Below are 16,740 nucleotides of genomic sequence, written 5' to 3' on the forward strand. Positions count from 1 at the left end.
ACCCTTATTACTCGTTGGCTTGGCATAAGTTTTATCAGTGCGGCCTGAACCGCTTGCCGGCCTACATCGTGCGTGTTTTGAACAAGTGGCTGTGTTCTATATCATATATATCAATATAATATTTTCCTTTATTTTTTCTTATCCTTAATATTTTCTTGGTCATCATATTCATATACAAAATAAATATTATTATATATCATTATCACAAAGTGAATAAATAATTTATATAAATGAAAAACGTGGCAATCAATTTGACCAAGAAATAAATGATTAATTAATAAAGTTGAATATTTATTAATTTTCAACCTCTAAAAAAAAAACAATTTAATTTTTTATTATTTAATTTATTTTTAGTAATAATTTAATTAATATTTATATATTTTTTTTTTCTTCTTTTTTTTTTAATTCGAAGAGTGTAATTTTCAGTCAAATTGCCGAGAGGATTTGTTCACAGTCATAGGACCCAGGTAGAATATTATTATTATTATTTAAAAAATAAATTTTCTTTTTTTGTTTTTACTATTAATCTATTGGTTTTATAATTGATGAATTGAGATGATATATAATTAACATAAAAGACTCTTATATAAATACAAAAAAAAAAAAAAAAACTGATATGTTTAATTTGCAGTTTGGTCGGTCAAGTGCATAACAACTTGATAACTACTTTAGACAGTTTTACAACAAAAAAAAAATATTATGAAAAAAGCCTACTTAGCACGTACGAATAATTGGTTATATACTCAAAACAACTTTTGAGTATGACATTAGATAGTTACCTAAAGTAGACTGTTTATTTGTCGTTTAAATTTTTTTATTTTTTCAAAATTTTAATCGTTTAATTTAATTTTAGCTTATTTTTGAATGTCACTTATATTTCATTTTGTACATGAGTCAGGAAGTTGGAACGTTAATATTAATAAAAATATACTGACCCATAGATAATGTCATTTAAATCCCCATCATGTGCATTTGTTAGTATTTTATACACACGGATATATGTTACACAATCGAGAAGTGACTCTTCCGGTTATTGAGTGAGTATATAAAAGGTCATTGTATCCATTACAATAAAAAAAATGAAATAAATATAAACAATAAAAAAATTATTACAAATTTATACAAGTCACTATTATATTTTTATTGAATAAATTTGATATAATTCTTTTTTTTTTTTAATATATAACATACAAGTTAGCAAAAAATAAGAGAATGCAATTTAATATTTACAAGTATACTTATATTATATATATTTCTTGTAATAGAGTTATTCTGTACATACACAACGTGTCAAACATGAATAAATTATGAATAAATTAAACTGTATATTAAATAAGATATGGATGATAAAAAAAAAAAAAAAAAAAACGATATACATACATATATATATATATATATATAGAATATTGAAAATGAAATCCAAAAATATACGGTGACCTTTCACAAACGAGATATAGTATGCCGACAATTTTCACGATTCATCCAAATAATATCTGATTGTTGAATTTATAACCTGACTTTTAATCCCTCTTTATATCCCATCTTATTTGACTTTTTTCAAATAATCAAGAAACTAAATTAAATGTAAATCTAAGTTAACATCTTTTTACTTTTTCTTAATTGAAAAAAAAAACATGTTTTACTGTAACAAATGAAAAAGAATAATAATAATTGACGCGTGACCGAGCAAATTGATTGACCGGAAATAATTTTGGGAACATGAGGTTTGATTGTATCGTCGCATAGCTGGGTAATATATGAAGAGGGACGAGAACAATTCAAGCACGAGGTTTGTTTCACTACTATCCCGCGCAAACACAAAAATCGATTATGGCCTGGCACAAGTGTGAGCAATATATCCGGAAAAAAATTAAAATAAAACAATTATCAATAATTATAGATAAACAAATAAATATATAGATAATACAATAAAAAAATAGATAATTAAATTTTCAAAAGTTTAAAAAAAAATAATTAATTTTGATATATTTTTATATTCAATTTATATAAAATATTTCCATCTTAAATTTTGTCTTCTCTTCAAGGATATATTTGAGGTGAAAAAAGTATGAAATAAATAAAAAAAAATGATACGACTATTTGGAAAGCGTAACCAACCCCCTTATCAACCCCTCCTCGTTTTGCTTCTACGCTTTCATGGTTCTCTCATCTCTGTTGGTGTGCGCGGCCCGGCGGCTTTTCCGTCGGGGTCAATCGATACGAGGCTTTTGAGAATTCGTCGCTGCGCCTCCTCCTCCTTCTTCACCTCCTCAACCTTCTCTTGGCTATACACCTCTACTCTATGTCGAGGCTACATTTCACTCACTTACTCATTGCTATTTTTTCTCTATTTTCATATATTATTAAAAAAATATATAATTAAATATTTATTTTTTATATAAATATTTACAAAAATAAACTTATAAAATTGTTATTATTATTACTATTATTATTATTATTATTATTATTATTATTATTATTATTATTATTATTATTATTATTATTATCATTATTATTAATATCGTTTTATTTGAAAAATATTGACTTAATATTGGAAAGAAAAAAAAAAATTTTAAAACATTTTATTTATTGAAATAATCTAAAAAATAATACTTTTTTTTTTTTTAATTAATCATACAATAGTATGGTTATTAATTTTTTACTTAATATTATATTTCATTATTAATATCAATTTTCCAAATATTTATTTATTAAAATTATTCAAAAAAAAATTTTTTTTTAATAATATACATATATGTATACATCTTGTTTATTATCAGTATTTATTTATTTTATTTAAAAAATGATTCCCCTCAATATTATAAATTGAATGAAGAAAAAAAAAATGAATAAAATAACTGTCCAATAATGGAACTGACATTTTTATTTTCGAAAATGAATATCAAATCAAGCAAATAAAAAATAAATAAAACAATATACCTTGGTATGTATTTTTTATGATTTTATTTTGTGAAATTTTGTATAAAAGATTTTGTGATTTTTACCAAACCAGGTTAATCTAGCCTCTGGGTGATTTGATATATGTATACATTGTAGTGAATACAGTTTTGTATTCTCTGCTTGATTCGAGAAACGTTTGTACACATATTTACTTTTCTACAACTACACTTGCATTTATATATTAAACGCATATTGATATATATATAAATGTAAACTGTTTATATACATACACAACAAGAAGAGCATAACAAAAGAACCCCCTGGAGCCAATGCACAAAGTCGAAAATTGCGCGTATGTTTGATCTCAATGTGTACATAGATAGACATATATACAACTTACTCCTGTCGCAGTGCAGCCGTGATAGAGCAACATCAGCTCGAGGATATATTTCACCTGCATAGTAAATATTTTTGACCTCGAAAAACTTTTTTTCTTTTTAATCTTTTGTTACATAACAATATTTTTATTCAATAAATTAAAATTTTTATCGAAAGAAAATAATGCAATATTTATTATAAAATATTTTATATTTTTATATTATACTAATAATATTAACTTTTTTTTCTAAGTTTCTTTGCAACATAGAAAATGAAAAAAAAATTATATAAGAAATAAGGGAGTGGAATATATAACAAGTATGTATATAGAGTGAAATCGGAGAGCAATCAGCAATCGGAGAGCAATCGGAGAGCAATTTTCCTCGACCCTGTGAATCGTTGTGATATATATTTTTTTATTCTCATTTAGAAAAATAATAACTGCCAGTTTTTTTTTTAATTTTCCTCTCACCTTTGTTGGCTTAGCATACTTTTTTTTAGTAACAATTTAATAAAAAAAAGAAATTGTTTATCTATAAAACTTGTGATTTACAAAAATACAACGAAATTGGGTTATAAATTTATGAAAATTTAAAAAATATAAAAATTAAATTATTTTTTTTTATAAAAAAAAAAAAAAAAAATACCTGGAAAAATTTTTCTGTATTTTATTTTTAGACTGTTAAATCTGAAAGTTATAGCTTTATTCCGTTTAAAAACCAATCTGAGAAAAATTTGAAAAAAAATTAGGCTTTATTGTTTATTCAAATAAAATAAAAAAAAGAATTACACTGATACGTGGAGTCAAGGGAGATTGCTTCCCGACTTTTTTGAGAATACCTTATATATATACAATTTTATGAAGACTAGAGGACTAGAGTCTAGAGTCTAGTCTTCATGATATATGTGTATATATTTTTTTGTTTTACATATATTTATATATCTTTATGTTCTTGAAATTCCCACGGGTTTAGGGACACAGAATGTAAACTAAACCATCTTCATATTATATATAGATTGAAGAAGTGCTCAAACACGTTGAGGTCACTGAGGGCCCTTTGCCTTTTCACTCACTGAAGAGTGGAGAGAAAAAAAAAATAAAAAAAAAAAAGCTGAAAGAAAGAAAAAAAACAAGTGTTGAAAGATACATGTTGAGACGTTGAATGCGTTTTTGATATATATATATATATGTATTATATATATATATATATATAATACTGTTGAAGATTGGTGTGTTCATGTTTACTTGTACCTCGTGTTCTTATACTTGAACTCATTTATGCAATGTATAGACGTTTTGGAATGACGTTTAGTGGGGAAGTGGGTCTCAGTGTCTGGCTCGGTACCACTTACATTTTACCAGTGCACCGAATTGTTATTATTTTTTTCTTTTCAAAAATCTTACTGCTATGTAAATTATTGATCCTTATCATTCAATATCCATTTTTAACATTGACTTTGACTCACTTTGTTTATTATTTTTATTTTAATATTATATTTTTATAATATTAAAATTTATATCAAGATGATAAAATACAATTAAAATCATCTAATATTTTATTATTTTCTTTTTTTGTTATAATATCTCTATTAATTTAAACTAAGCAATGTCGTTTCTTGAAATTTTTTTTTTATAATTAGTCAGAAGTTTTTAATTATTTTTTATTTATTTATTTTTTTCTTTGCTAATTTAGAGTGGCAACAACAATCTGCAAACTAAATGGTAAAATAATAAAATATAAAATAATTAAAAACTTGATAAAAAGTAACGTTGTGTAGTTTATTTTTTTATCCATTAAAAATGAACATGTTCAATGCACTGTGTTTGGTGAGTAAATATAGTTAAATACAATAGAAAATTTTAATTGAAATTTTAAAAAAGTATGTACTAATTGCTTTTAAAAAATTCATCGTATATATATATATGTCATTTTTTTTTTTAATAAAACAGTATAAAAATAGATGAACGCATGAAATGACATTGAATGGAACCAATTATTTTTTATGTAATAAAATAATTGAAAATTAAAAAATAAGTTTTAAATCAAATTTTTTTTTAAAATAATAATTAATGATTTATTATTAATATTTTTTTATTATTAGTGATTTTTCTAAATTTTAACATCAGAATTATTGAATATATTAATGATGAAAAAAAAAAAATTCTAAAACAATTTTATTGAGCTTGAAGTTTTAAAAGAAATATGAGCTTTTTCTTTTTTTCTTTTGCGACCAATTTTGATACTATTGCGCGGCTAACTCACTGTTGTAAAAAGTTAATTTTTAAACTGGAAAAAACTTTATTACTTAATCATGACCTCGTCGTGTTATTTTATTTTTTTACCCCTTGATCTCTAGAGCTTACAATTTCACAACTACAATTTTTTTCTTTTATGAACGAGTCTTTTCTCAACCGTTATATAAAAGACACTTTCAAGCATCATACATTGAACTTGATAATATCATGCATGAAAAAATAGAAAAAATGAATACATAAAAAATAAAGTACTATATAGCTTATATATATATTATATATATAAAGTTGAAAATTTTATCACGAAGGGTGTCATGACAACACAATATCACATTCCAATGGAAACTTGTTCATATAAATTTATTTTATTATTTTTTTTTCTCATATTACTTTATTCTTATAATTAAAAAAATTACCATTTTTATTGTTAAAAATAACTGATTATTTAAAAAATTCTTGAAAAAACAACTATTTAGCTGTTTTCAGGTTTATATAATTTGAAATTAATTTTATGACAAAATAATAATTAAAAAAAATAGATTTGCTATTAACCTGTATATATTGCTACAGTTCTATGTATAGAGAAATACACATTTAATTGTGTAATACATAATTTGAAAAATTATGAAAAAGAGAAAAAAAAAAGTTTGTCTTCAACTGCAAAATTGAAAGTTACAAAAAAAACCAACGACAAACAAAGCTAGTTTATAACTTAGCCCAAGTAAAAAATTTTTTAAACATTACAAGTACATTCAATTCAAACTTTTAATAAATTTTTCTATCTTTCTTAACAAGTCTATGAAAATGTAATTAAAATAAAAAAATTGCAGAATTTGTCAGTGAGATTTTCATTTGATCGTACAAACTAAAATAAAGTAATTAAATTTTTAAAAAATTTAAAAACTAATTTTTTAATTTTATTAATTATTACATCAATGATTTTTAATAATTATTTTTTGATCATTCATGGTTTTTTAATTATCAAAATTATTTGATAAATTATATACATGAAATCAAAAAAATAAAAACATTTTAATTTTTCATTGACAAAAAAAAAAAAGATTTTTTAACATAAAAGTAATACGAAAATCAAATTTTTAAGATATCATGAGTTTCATTATATACATAAATGTCAAATAATGTGTTATCAAACGTATAATCAGAAGAAAAAAAAAATTAAATATATTTTTTTTTGGCACAAAAAAGTTACTTTTATTATCACAGTAAAAAAATCCACTTGAATTATTATCAAATTTCCAGAAATGCTGATATTAAAACTCTTTATAATTAAAACTTTATGATTCTTCAACTTTAAAATGCGGTTTCATTTCTTTTAGTTTTTATTGTAGCAACATGAATATTTTTACTGTGTGTACAATGTACATATATGTGTATATATGTACTAAATAATATATATATATATATTGACTAACATAACAATATTTTAGACATGAAAAGAGATTAATCGTACTGCAGGTATATTGCGGTTTCGGACTCGGCCCTGTAGCCTCTTCCTCGACTAGGCTGACTAGGCCGACTATGACGTCACCACAAATTTCGTCATTAGACTGTTTTTTTTTATATATGTATGTACCGATCATCGTTTTACTTCTCGTGTCATTTGGCCCATATCAGTATGCCCGGAAGCTGTATTATATATAGTTATACCCCAAACCCTTTTTTTATACCTACTTTACTCGCTCATAAAAACTCCCTTTAACACGCTTGTTCCCATTACATTGACAACGAATTATCGAACTATACAATCTTCTAGAACTGCTCTTCTTTTTTTGTAGTCATTATGCAATATTTATATTATTTTAAATTTGGGTAATTTGGTTTTACAAGGTTCTATCTGTACAACAACTCAAATTTTAATCTTCATTTTAACAATTTGACACATTGTTTCCCGATATTGTTGTTATTTATTCATATATATATTTTAGTGATTGTTCACTTGATGACCCGTCAATACAACGGCTTATATATATTTTTATGTTCATTTTGATATATAAATATTATTTATATATATATATACTTTAAATTTAGAAATTAATATTAATTAAAAAGTAAAAGATTTAATTAAAAAACTATAATAAAAAATATAAAAAAGAACATAAAATTAATATAACAGATATATATATATATTACGTATTAACTTGAGTGCGACAAAAATGTGACCTTCACCGATTGAAATCCATATGTACATTTATATAACATAAATGAGCCTATCATAATTTCCATGTATTACTCGCGTGATATTCACTATTTTTTTATCCTCTATAGGCTCTTATCCTGTCAAATTATTTTGGCAAAGAATGCTTAAATTCACATTTAAAATATAAACATATATATTATCAAATATTATCTAAAAAGGAATACAGAAAAAAAAATTTATCAATTATTGACCTCATTTATCATTAACTTTATGGACTTTCGTTTGATTGCTTACAAAAAAAAAAACTAAATACAGTACTGTATTTATATAATAACCTTTTTTTTTTTTTTTTATATAATGGAGTTTGCGATAATTTATATTGATATTTACAATCTTATACTGTTGGCTTTGTTGATCACTTTGCATGTCAAATTAATAAAAGACCTTAAATATATATAGGTATATATATAATTTGACAAATGTTTTGCTTGATTTTTCTCTGGATTTTTTTGATAAAAAAAAAGTTAATGGAAGGTTTTTTGAAACAATCTCTGTACCTTCTCCATATTTTTTCTGTATAGTTGAAACTTTTAATGAATTTACAAAAAAATCAGAAATTTTTTTTTTTAACAGAGTTCAAATACAATTTTTTCGTCTCAATAAGTTAATGAAACTTTTAAGTATAAGGTTTTTGAAACAGCTATATAGCTATATAGCTATATACCTTTTAACAATTTAATATATAGTCCTATATAGTTTAGATATATCTATATATAATTAATTTGCTTCTAAATCGTCGCCAATAAAACGACTTATAACGTCTTACAACCTTCGTTTTTAGTATACTACTATATAAACTATCATTTTTTTACTAATATATACATATATATATATATATATATATGTGTATATATATATATATATATATATGTATATATTTTAAAACAAAAAATAAAGCTATAATATGTTTATATATTTAAATAATTTTTAACATTTAATGTTACTGAATATATTTAACTGTTTTTAGATTCTCAACAATTGAGAAAACAAAAATGTTGGAAAAGTTTTTTTTTTTATTTTCTTTTAAATTTGCGAATATGCAAACTCGAAAAAACGAGACAGAAACAGTAGGCAGCAAGTGGGCAAAAGGTTGAGGCTGATATAAAGGAAAATGTGTGTATGTGTATATATCAGCAGGGTTTATGGATGGCCCATGGACACGCTAACCCAGTGACACCTCTAGGTCACCCCTTTATCACCCTCGTCGTTTACACTGAACGAAATTAAACACACACACACACACACACCAATGAACAACGAAAACTAGACCTGAATCAACCCATAAACGAAAAGAAAAAAAAATGAGGATAGCGCATGTAATCATAATACAACAATCTATAAGCGACGATTGCATGCTCGCGTGATTTTTACATAAGCGTATTCTATTCTACTTGAAAATTCTGGTGCGCGTCAACTCATGCAATAAAATGAATAAATTCATGCGGCAAATCTTTGGCAAATAAAAATAAAAAAATAATTTAATTTGTTGTTTATCAAAAATAATTTTATTATTTTATTTGTATAAAATTAAAAATACAATTATATTAAAATATTTTTTTATTAATTATTTTTTGTAGAATGATGACTGTTGAAACGGTGATGTAGCTGATTGAAGAAGGGTGATTGGATGTTAATCGTCCCTGGATCCCACCCTGTTTTCCCTCTCTTTATATTTCAACACCACTCAATAAATATCATAATCAAAACAATAATTTTCAATCCATCGAATTAATATTTGCCTGCCAATTTGGCAAGCAATATTGTCTCATCATTGAAATCCAAGTGATCCAGACGTCGTCATTGACTCAAGGTGAGTAGAATATATTTTTTACTTTTATATATACTAGAAAAAATAGAATAATACTTTTCTTTTTTTTCTTCGTTTCTTGGTGAAAACAATTTCTCCAATTTACCGGGTGTTTTTGAAGGGAGTTAGAAATTAAACAAAGATAAACTCAGTAAAGATAAAATCAGTAATTGATCAGACAAAAGCAGAGTAAATTGAAGTAATCTGGTTTAATTTTTTTTCGTATTTGATGGTTAATTTTATATTTCTTTGATTTTGCCTGATCAAACTCCGATTTACCCCATTTTTCTTCAAATTAGCCTATACTAAATCAAAGACATTATTTTTACCAGGCTTATTCATGTGTATTTTTCAAAAGTATATATGAATTATTTTTCTTTTATTTCTTTTTCTTGTAATTTTTTTATAGAGTTAATTTGTAATAGGTGTAGAACGGTGAGGAAAGGAGTGGTGCGAATACGATGGCGATGACAAGAGGTCGTGGCACTCTCCTGAATGTTGAAACATTAGTTGTACTAACAGTTGTAGTTGCAACGACTCTTGATCTTGGTGCAAGAGCAACACCATCACACAGAAGTCGTCATCATGCTGATTTATCACATGAAGATATTAGTACACAAAATCAGCAACAAGAACAACAAAATCAAGAGCACACACATGAACAAAATCATCAACAAAAACTTATGAATATTGAGCCACATGCTGAGGCATTGAGTGGACCAGATGATCCATTAATTATAACAACTAAAAAAGGACGTATACGTGGTACAACATTAATAGCATCGAGTGGTAAAAAAGTTGATGCATTTTTTGGTATACCATATGCACAAAAACCAATTGGACATTTAAGATTTCGTCATCCAAGACCAGCTGAAAAGTGGGATGGTATATTAAATACAACAACATTACCAAATAGTTGTGTACAAATACTTGATACTGTTTTTGGTGATTTTCCTGGTGCAACAATGTGGAATCCAAATACACAATTGAGTGAAGATTGTCTTTATGTTAATGTTGTTTTACCAAAACCACGTCCAACAAATGCAGCTGTCATGGTATGGATATTTGGTGGTGAGTTATTTATTTTTCGATTTTTTTTTTTTTTTTTTTACTTTAGTCCCGTTCACGATAGACATTTGCAGCAGCCATCACGCATTTTCTCCAGGTGGCTTTTATTCTGGCTCTGCCACTCTTGATGTTTACGATCCAAAAACCATTGTCAGTGAGGAAAACGTCATATTCGTCTCGATGCAGTATCGCGTTGCCAGCCTTGGATTTCTTTATTTTGGAACATCTGATGTACCGGGTAATACTGGACTATTTGATCAAACAATGGCACTCCAATGGGTAAGAGATAACATTGCTGCATTTGGAGGTAATCCAGACAATGTCACACTATTTGGTGAGAGTGCTGGTGCTGTATCTGTATCGATGCATTTATTATCACCATTGTCGAGGTAATAATAAAAATTATACTATTATTATAATTATTATTATTATGCGAAGAATTTACTTGAAATATTTGAATTTATTTTATGGTCGTAGTGACTCAATAATATTATTTTTATTTTTCTAATTATTTTTTTTTGTATTCAAAATACAAATATATACAAATGGTCGAAAAATTTTGTTTTTTTTTTTGTGTTTTTTTGTAACGCTTATTTTTTAAAATATCGTTATTATTATTTTTATTTATCAAAGGTTGTTTTTGTAGGCTTCTATTTAAGCTTGTAAAATTTTTTTTTGTATTTTTAAAATTTACATTTTTTGTCATGAAAAATTGATATTATTTCATGTTAATTTAAATTGTAAAACAAAGTTTTTTGTTTACTTTGTACACAATTACTTGATGTAAATGCTGTAAATTTAATTATTTGTATAGAGCCCGATTTTTATTTTTTTTTGTTTATTTCAATTTTCAACCAGTTCATTATATACTTTCCAGTTTCCTTAGATTCAAAAATACATAATATACCTATAATAAATCTATTTTTTTGGTAATTTTATTATAATATAGTAATATAGAAACTAAAAGTTTATCTAGAAAAAAAAAAGATTTTTTCAACAATTGCAAAGTATTTTGTCAAAAATATTTTAAATATTATTTGTTATTATTATATCAATATATGTTTTGATTATATAATAAATCAAATATATATATAATTCATTTATATAATCATTATATACTTGAAAATATCCTTTAGGCATTTGTTTAACCAAGCAATAATGCAGTCTGGCTCACCAACAGCACCATGGGCAATAATAACACGTGAAGAATCTATTATGCGTGGTTTACGTTTAGCTGAAGCTGTTGGATGTCCTCATGATCATGAAAATATGCAAGCTGTTATTGATTGTCTTATACAAGCTGATCCCCATAAATTAGTTAACAGTGAATGGGGTACACTTGGAATTTGTGAATTTCCATTTGTTCCAGTAATTGATGGTGCATTTTTAGATGAAACACCACAACGTTCATTACTAACAAATTCATTTAAAAAAGCAAATATATTAATGGGTTCTAATACAGAAGAAGGTTTTTATTTTATAATATATTATTTAACTGAAAAATTTCGTATTGATGGTAAAGAAGATGTTAAAATATCACGTGAAGAGTTTGTAAGATCAGTTACTGAATTAAATCCATATGTTAATCAAATTGCAAGACAAGCAATTATTTATGAATATACAGATTGGTTACATCCAGATGATCCAAATATTAATCGTGACGCAATTGATAAAATTGTTGGTGATTATCAATTTACATGTAATGTCAATGAATTTGCTGGTAGATATGCAGAAACTGGTAATTCAGTTTATATGTATTATTATAAACACAGATCACAAAATAATCCATGGCCAAGATGGACTGGTGTTATGCATGCTGATGAAATTAATTATGTATTTGGTGAGCCACTTGACTCCAATAAAGGATATACAAAAGAAGAGATACATTTGTCCAAAAGAATGATGCGTTATTGGGCTAATTTTGCAAAAACTGGGTAACAATTTTTATTTTTATATTTAAAAAAAATATATATATTCATATTTTTTATATTTTATTTTTATCTTTACATTACAGAGATCCAAACATGGGCGATGATGGATCATGGACCGAGGCATTTTGGCCCCAGCATACATCAACAAATAAAGAATATCTCACCCTAAACACCAATACAACTGACGTTGGATATGGTATTCGAACGCGTCAATGCGCATTTTGGAAAAAATACTTGCCACAACTACTTGCTGCTACCGGTAAGATTTTATTATTGTTTTTTTTTTTCCCATCATCATTTTTGTATAACTAGAATAAATGAATTGAATCGAGATTGCTAAAGAGGGTGGAAAAAAAAAAATAAAAAAAAATCATCAAATGGGATAAATACACTGAGAAAAAAAAAAGAAACAAGGATTATCAGAACTCAGAAGGGAATGAAAAAAAAATATATAAAAATATGGGACAGGAAAGATTTGGAGGGTGAAGAATAGGAAAAGGGGTGGGACTGGACGGTCGATCAATGCCACCGCACCGACGAATGTTGAGCGTAGTTCGTCGCGCACCCACCCTAAAATCCTCTCCACTCAACACCTGAAATTTTACTTCAATGTTGATGTACACATTTAACATTATTTTTTTTAATTAACCTGCTTATTTTCAGGGAACTTTTGATGGTCATAAAATTTTTGATATCAATGAAAAAATAATTTTATTTTAAAAAGATAAAAAAATAAATTTTACCATTTTTTTTTTCTAATTAAAAAACCAATATTCTTTTATTTACATAGATTGATAAAGAAAAAAATATATAGAATCACACAAATTAGAATATTAATTTATAATAAAACATAAAAAAAAAAAATTACTACTATTTTATATATTTTTTCTGTTTTTAGTTTCTTACTTTTTGATTTTAAAAAAATTTTTTTTCTCTAGCCAAATTGGAGATGACTTCAAAAGAGACCTGCAGTGGTAGTGAATCATTAAGTCTTCATGCTGCTCTGACGTCGAGTCTTGTGTTACTGAGTATCATATTCAACACGGCTATACCCAACATCTTGATGTCCCTTATAAAAAAAGACATTTATGTCTAGTCAACGATTCCAATTATTTTTCAAATGAAAACGAAAAAAAAAAAAAATACAATGAGAAAAAAAAAAAAAATATATAAAAATTAAACTAAAAAAAATAATATAATACTTAAAAAAAATAAAATAATAAATATGATAAAATAATAATGAAAAAATTAAAAGAAAGAAAAAAAAACTGTAAAATTCAACGACACCACTGTCAACACAATATTTATATAGCTTCCTTCGATTTGATCACTTCGATCCGATGAATCTTATTTTTTTTCATCGTCTTGTAATTCTTCTTATATTCTTCTTATCTTCTTCGATTAGTTATTAAATTTGATAGGATCGTAAATATCATATTCATTCATAAATAAATATAATTTTTTTTCTTTTCATTTTTTTTTGTGCATATTATTTTTCTTTATATTATAGACTGATATCATGGCTGAAACTACTGTTACATAGTCTTGGCATAATACATGAGTACACATATAATTATGAATACACATATAATTATGTATATATAAAGTAATTAATAAAATAATAGATAAATGAATAAATATGGCAGACATATCAAGTTGACGCGCGCGTATTATTCTAGTTTTCTGGGATAATCGAGCGACGATGGTGAATCGATTCCTGAGGGAACAAATTTTCATTTTTTTTTACTTTACTCATGGGAAAAGCAAGAAGACTCTTGAGCCTGTCGAGGTATATTTTTTTTTTAATTCTCCCTTCATTTGATTTATTATTATTATTATTATTATTATTATTATTATTATTTCCGGCTCTTGATTTTGTCGAGGGGATTTTTCTTTGCCCATTAAAATACGAACATTCAAATTCGAGCGTTTTTTTTTTACTAACACAAAAGATAGACTTTTTAAAAATTTTTTTTTATCATATAAGACTTTTGAATTTGATGAAAAACAATTCAAATAATTTTGTGTTGTAAAATGTGAATGATATATTTTATAGTTTTTTCAATAATTTTTTTTATTTATTCCAAATAATTCGGTAGATTCAATTGATTTTAATTATTAATTCCCATAAACAATTTACATCATTGAGCGCAATCTAGTTCCATATAAACATATCGGTAATTTTTTTTATTTTTTTTATTGTCGAACAAAGAAAAAAGTTGTGTAATTTTTTTTATTTTCGCATCTTTTTTTGCTTTATTGAAAACTTTTTTTTTCAATTTGTATTTTCCATCGTCACACGATTTTCCCTTAACCCTTGAAAAACTGCCGAAATTATTTTGCGCTGACAATAAAAACGGGACGAGAATAATAATCAAAGTCATAATAAAAATATTTTTTTTTTAATTTAAATTTAAATATCCTGATTAAATTAACCTGAAATTGTTATTTTTTTCATCTCACTCAAACCGTTTTTATGTTTACGTAGAATAATTTTGTCATTTTACATCGCAGCGTTTGCATTAAAAATTAATAAATAATTTTTAAATAAATAAAAAGAAGCAGTAAAAAAAAATTATAATTATACTCTTACATGAGTGTGAGGGAGTGATAGATGACTGAGCAAGTTGAGAAAAAAAAAAAAGGCACCTGTAAATCTAACAGCTGGACTAAAAGAAAAAAATTCGCATATATAGTACCAAAATCACTCATAAAAAAAAATTTTACCCATTTAATAAAACGATGATTGTCAACTAAAAAAAATCATAAAAATCATTACTAAATTGCTATAAGAGTGAAAAAAATAATGTATTAAAATTTACCAAAAAAAGAAAAAAATAAAGTAAAAAAAATTTCATTACTTAAACGAAAGCCTACTAGTAAGCTTTATACGATTTATATATAAAAGAAAAAATAAAATAAAGTAATTAATAAATTAATAAACTAAAAAAAAAAAAAAACAAAAATTCATCATTGATAATAATGGGTACATAGAGTGATAAAAAAAAAATTATTCAAATAAATAAATTATATATAATATCAATAATGGTAACTATAATAATAAAATAACAACGATAATAATGATGAAAAATATAAGTAAAAAATAAATAATTATATATCATAAATAAATAAATATATATAAATATATATAATTAATAATATTTATAAAAATTAAAAAAAATATATATAAAAATGCTTGTCTTATTTGTTTTGCACCTAAGTAAAAATGCTTTACGAAACTATTATTATTTCATTGTACTGCATTATTAAAATTATTTTAAAAAATGAAAAATTTAAATAATGATGGTAATTAAATAAAAGTAATTAAAAATAATAAAATTTAATAAAAATAGTATTGATTATTTATCGACGCGATAAATCGGACCTCAAATTTGAAATTGAATGATAAAAAAATAAATAAAATATATATATATATATAAAGTTGATAATTTGATTATGTTAAAATATATGTTAAATATATTGAGTTGATGTTTCTCGTAACATATAGTCGTCAAAAAAACTTACAAAAAAAAAATAAATATATGTATAATTATAAAATTTTTAACAAAGAATGACAGTTTTTTTGCTCCCTCATATAAAAAACCTATTACGTCAAACCCAACTTTTGAAATATCAAAAATAATTGAAAAAATAATTGAATAAAAAAATATATTTGTAATAGAAAAAAAAAATTATATATTGGACAAAAAAAAAAGATATACAAGAAAACTTAACGGTGGTTAATTAAAATGAATGAACATATCTAACATTTATTATTGTTGTTAATATTGTTATGATTATTATAAGTTAAAAAAAAAAAATAAAAAAATAAAGATTTATTAATTATCGTTTCATTGCGACTGAGATATTGTGAACTGGACCAAAAAAGCGAAAAATAAAAAGGAATGATATGAAAAAAAAGTTTCGAGAAATAAAATTCTAAAGAGTCAAGGAAAAATGAATGAAAATAAAAATAAATGATTATTAATACCATTATATTCACACTCCAGTGATTCCATCATAAAATTTGATTGGCTAATAATATTTTATTTTCTTTTAATATTATTCTTCAAAGTGCATAAAATACAAGATAAAATATAAGAATGAAAAAATAAAATAATGTAGATTAATCGATGGTTATAAAAAAAATACATTAAAAAGCAAAAAAATAAAAAATAAATAT

At 24.5% G+C, this 16,740-nt stretch overlaps 1 protein-coding gene across 4 annotated transcripts; it reads left to right on the forward strand.

The window, feature by feature from the left end:
- Nucleotides 1-15,379, forward strand: LOC122850555 (acetylcholinesterase-like). Of its 4 annotated transcripts, none has more exons than XM_044149704.1 (7): nucleotides 1-467; nucleotides 9,329-9,561; nucleotides 9,984-10,629; nucleotides 10,724-11,015; nucleotides 11,763-12,560; nucleotides 12,641-12,816; nucleotides 13,496-15,379. In XM_044149704.1, exons 3-7 carry the CDS (start codon nucleotides 10,020-10,022, stop codon nucleotides 13,651-13,653), a joined length of 2,034 nt encoding a protein of 677 aa, XP_044005639.1. In that variant the 5' UTR covers nucleotides 1-467; nucleotides 9,329-9,561; nucleotides 9,984-10,019; the 3' UTR covers nucleotides 13,654-15,379. The 4 variants fall into 4 exon arrangements, with proteins under 4 accessions (XP_044005639.1, XP_044005632.1, XP_044005647.1 ...); XM_044149697.1 differs by having other exon boundaries at nucleotides 37-467; nucleotides 9,968-10,629; nucleotides 10,691-11,015; XM_044149712.1 differs by having other exon boundaries at nucleotides 37-467; nucleotides 9,968-10,629.
- Nucleotides 15,380-16,740: the final 1,361 nt, after the last annotated feature.

The sequence above is a fragment of the Aphidius gifuensis genome, linkage group LG1 (genome assembly GCF_014905175.1).
Source record: "Aphidius gifuensis isolate YNYX2018 linkage group LG1, ASM1490517v1, whole genome shotgun sequence".
NCBI lineage: Eukaryota > Metazoa > Arthropoda > Insecta > Hymenoptera > Braconidae > Aphidius > Aphidius gifuensis.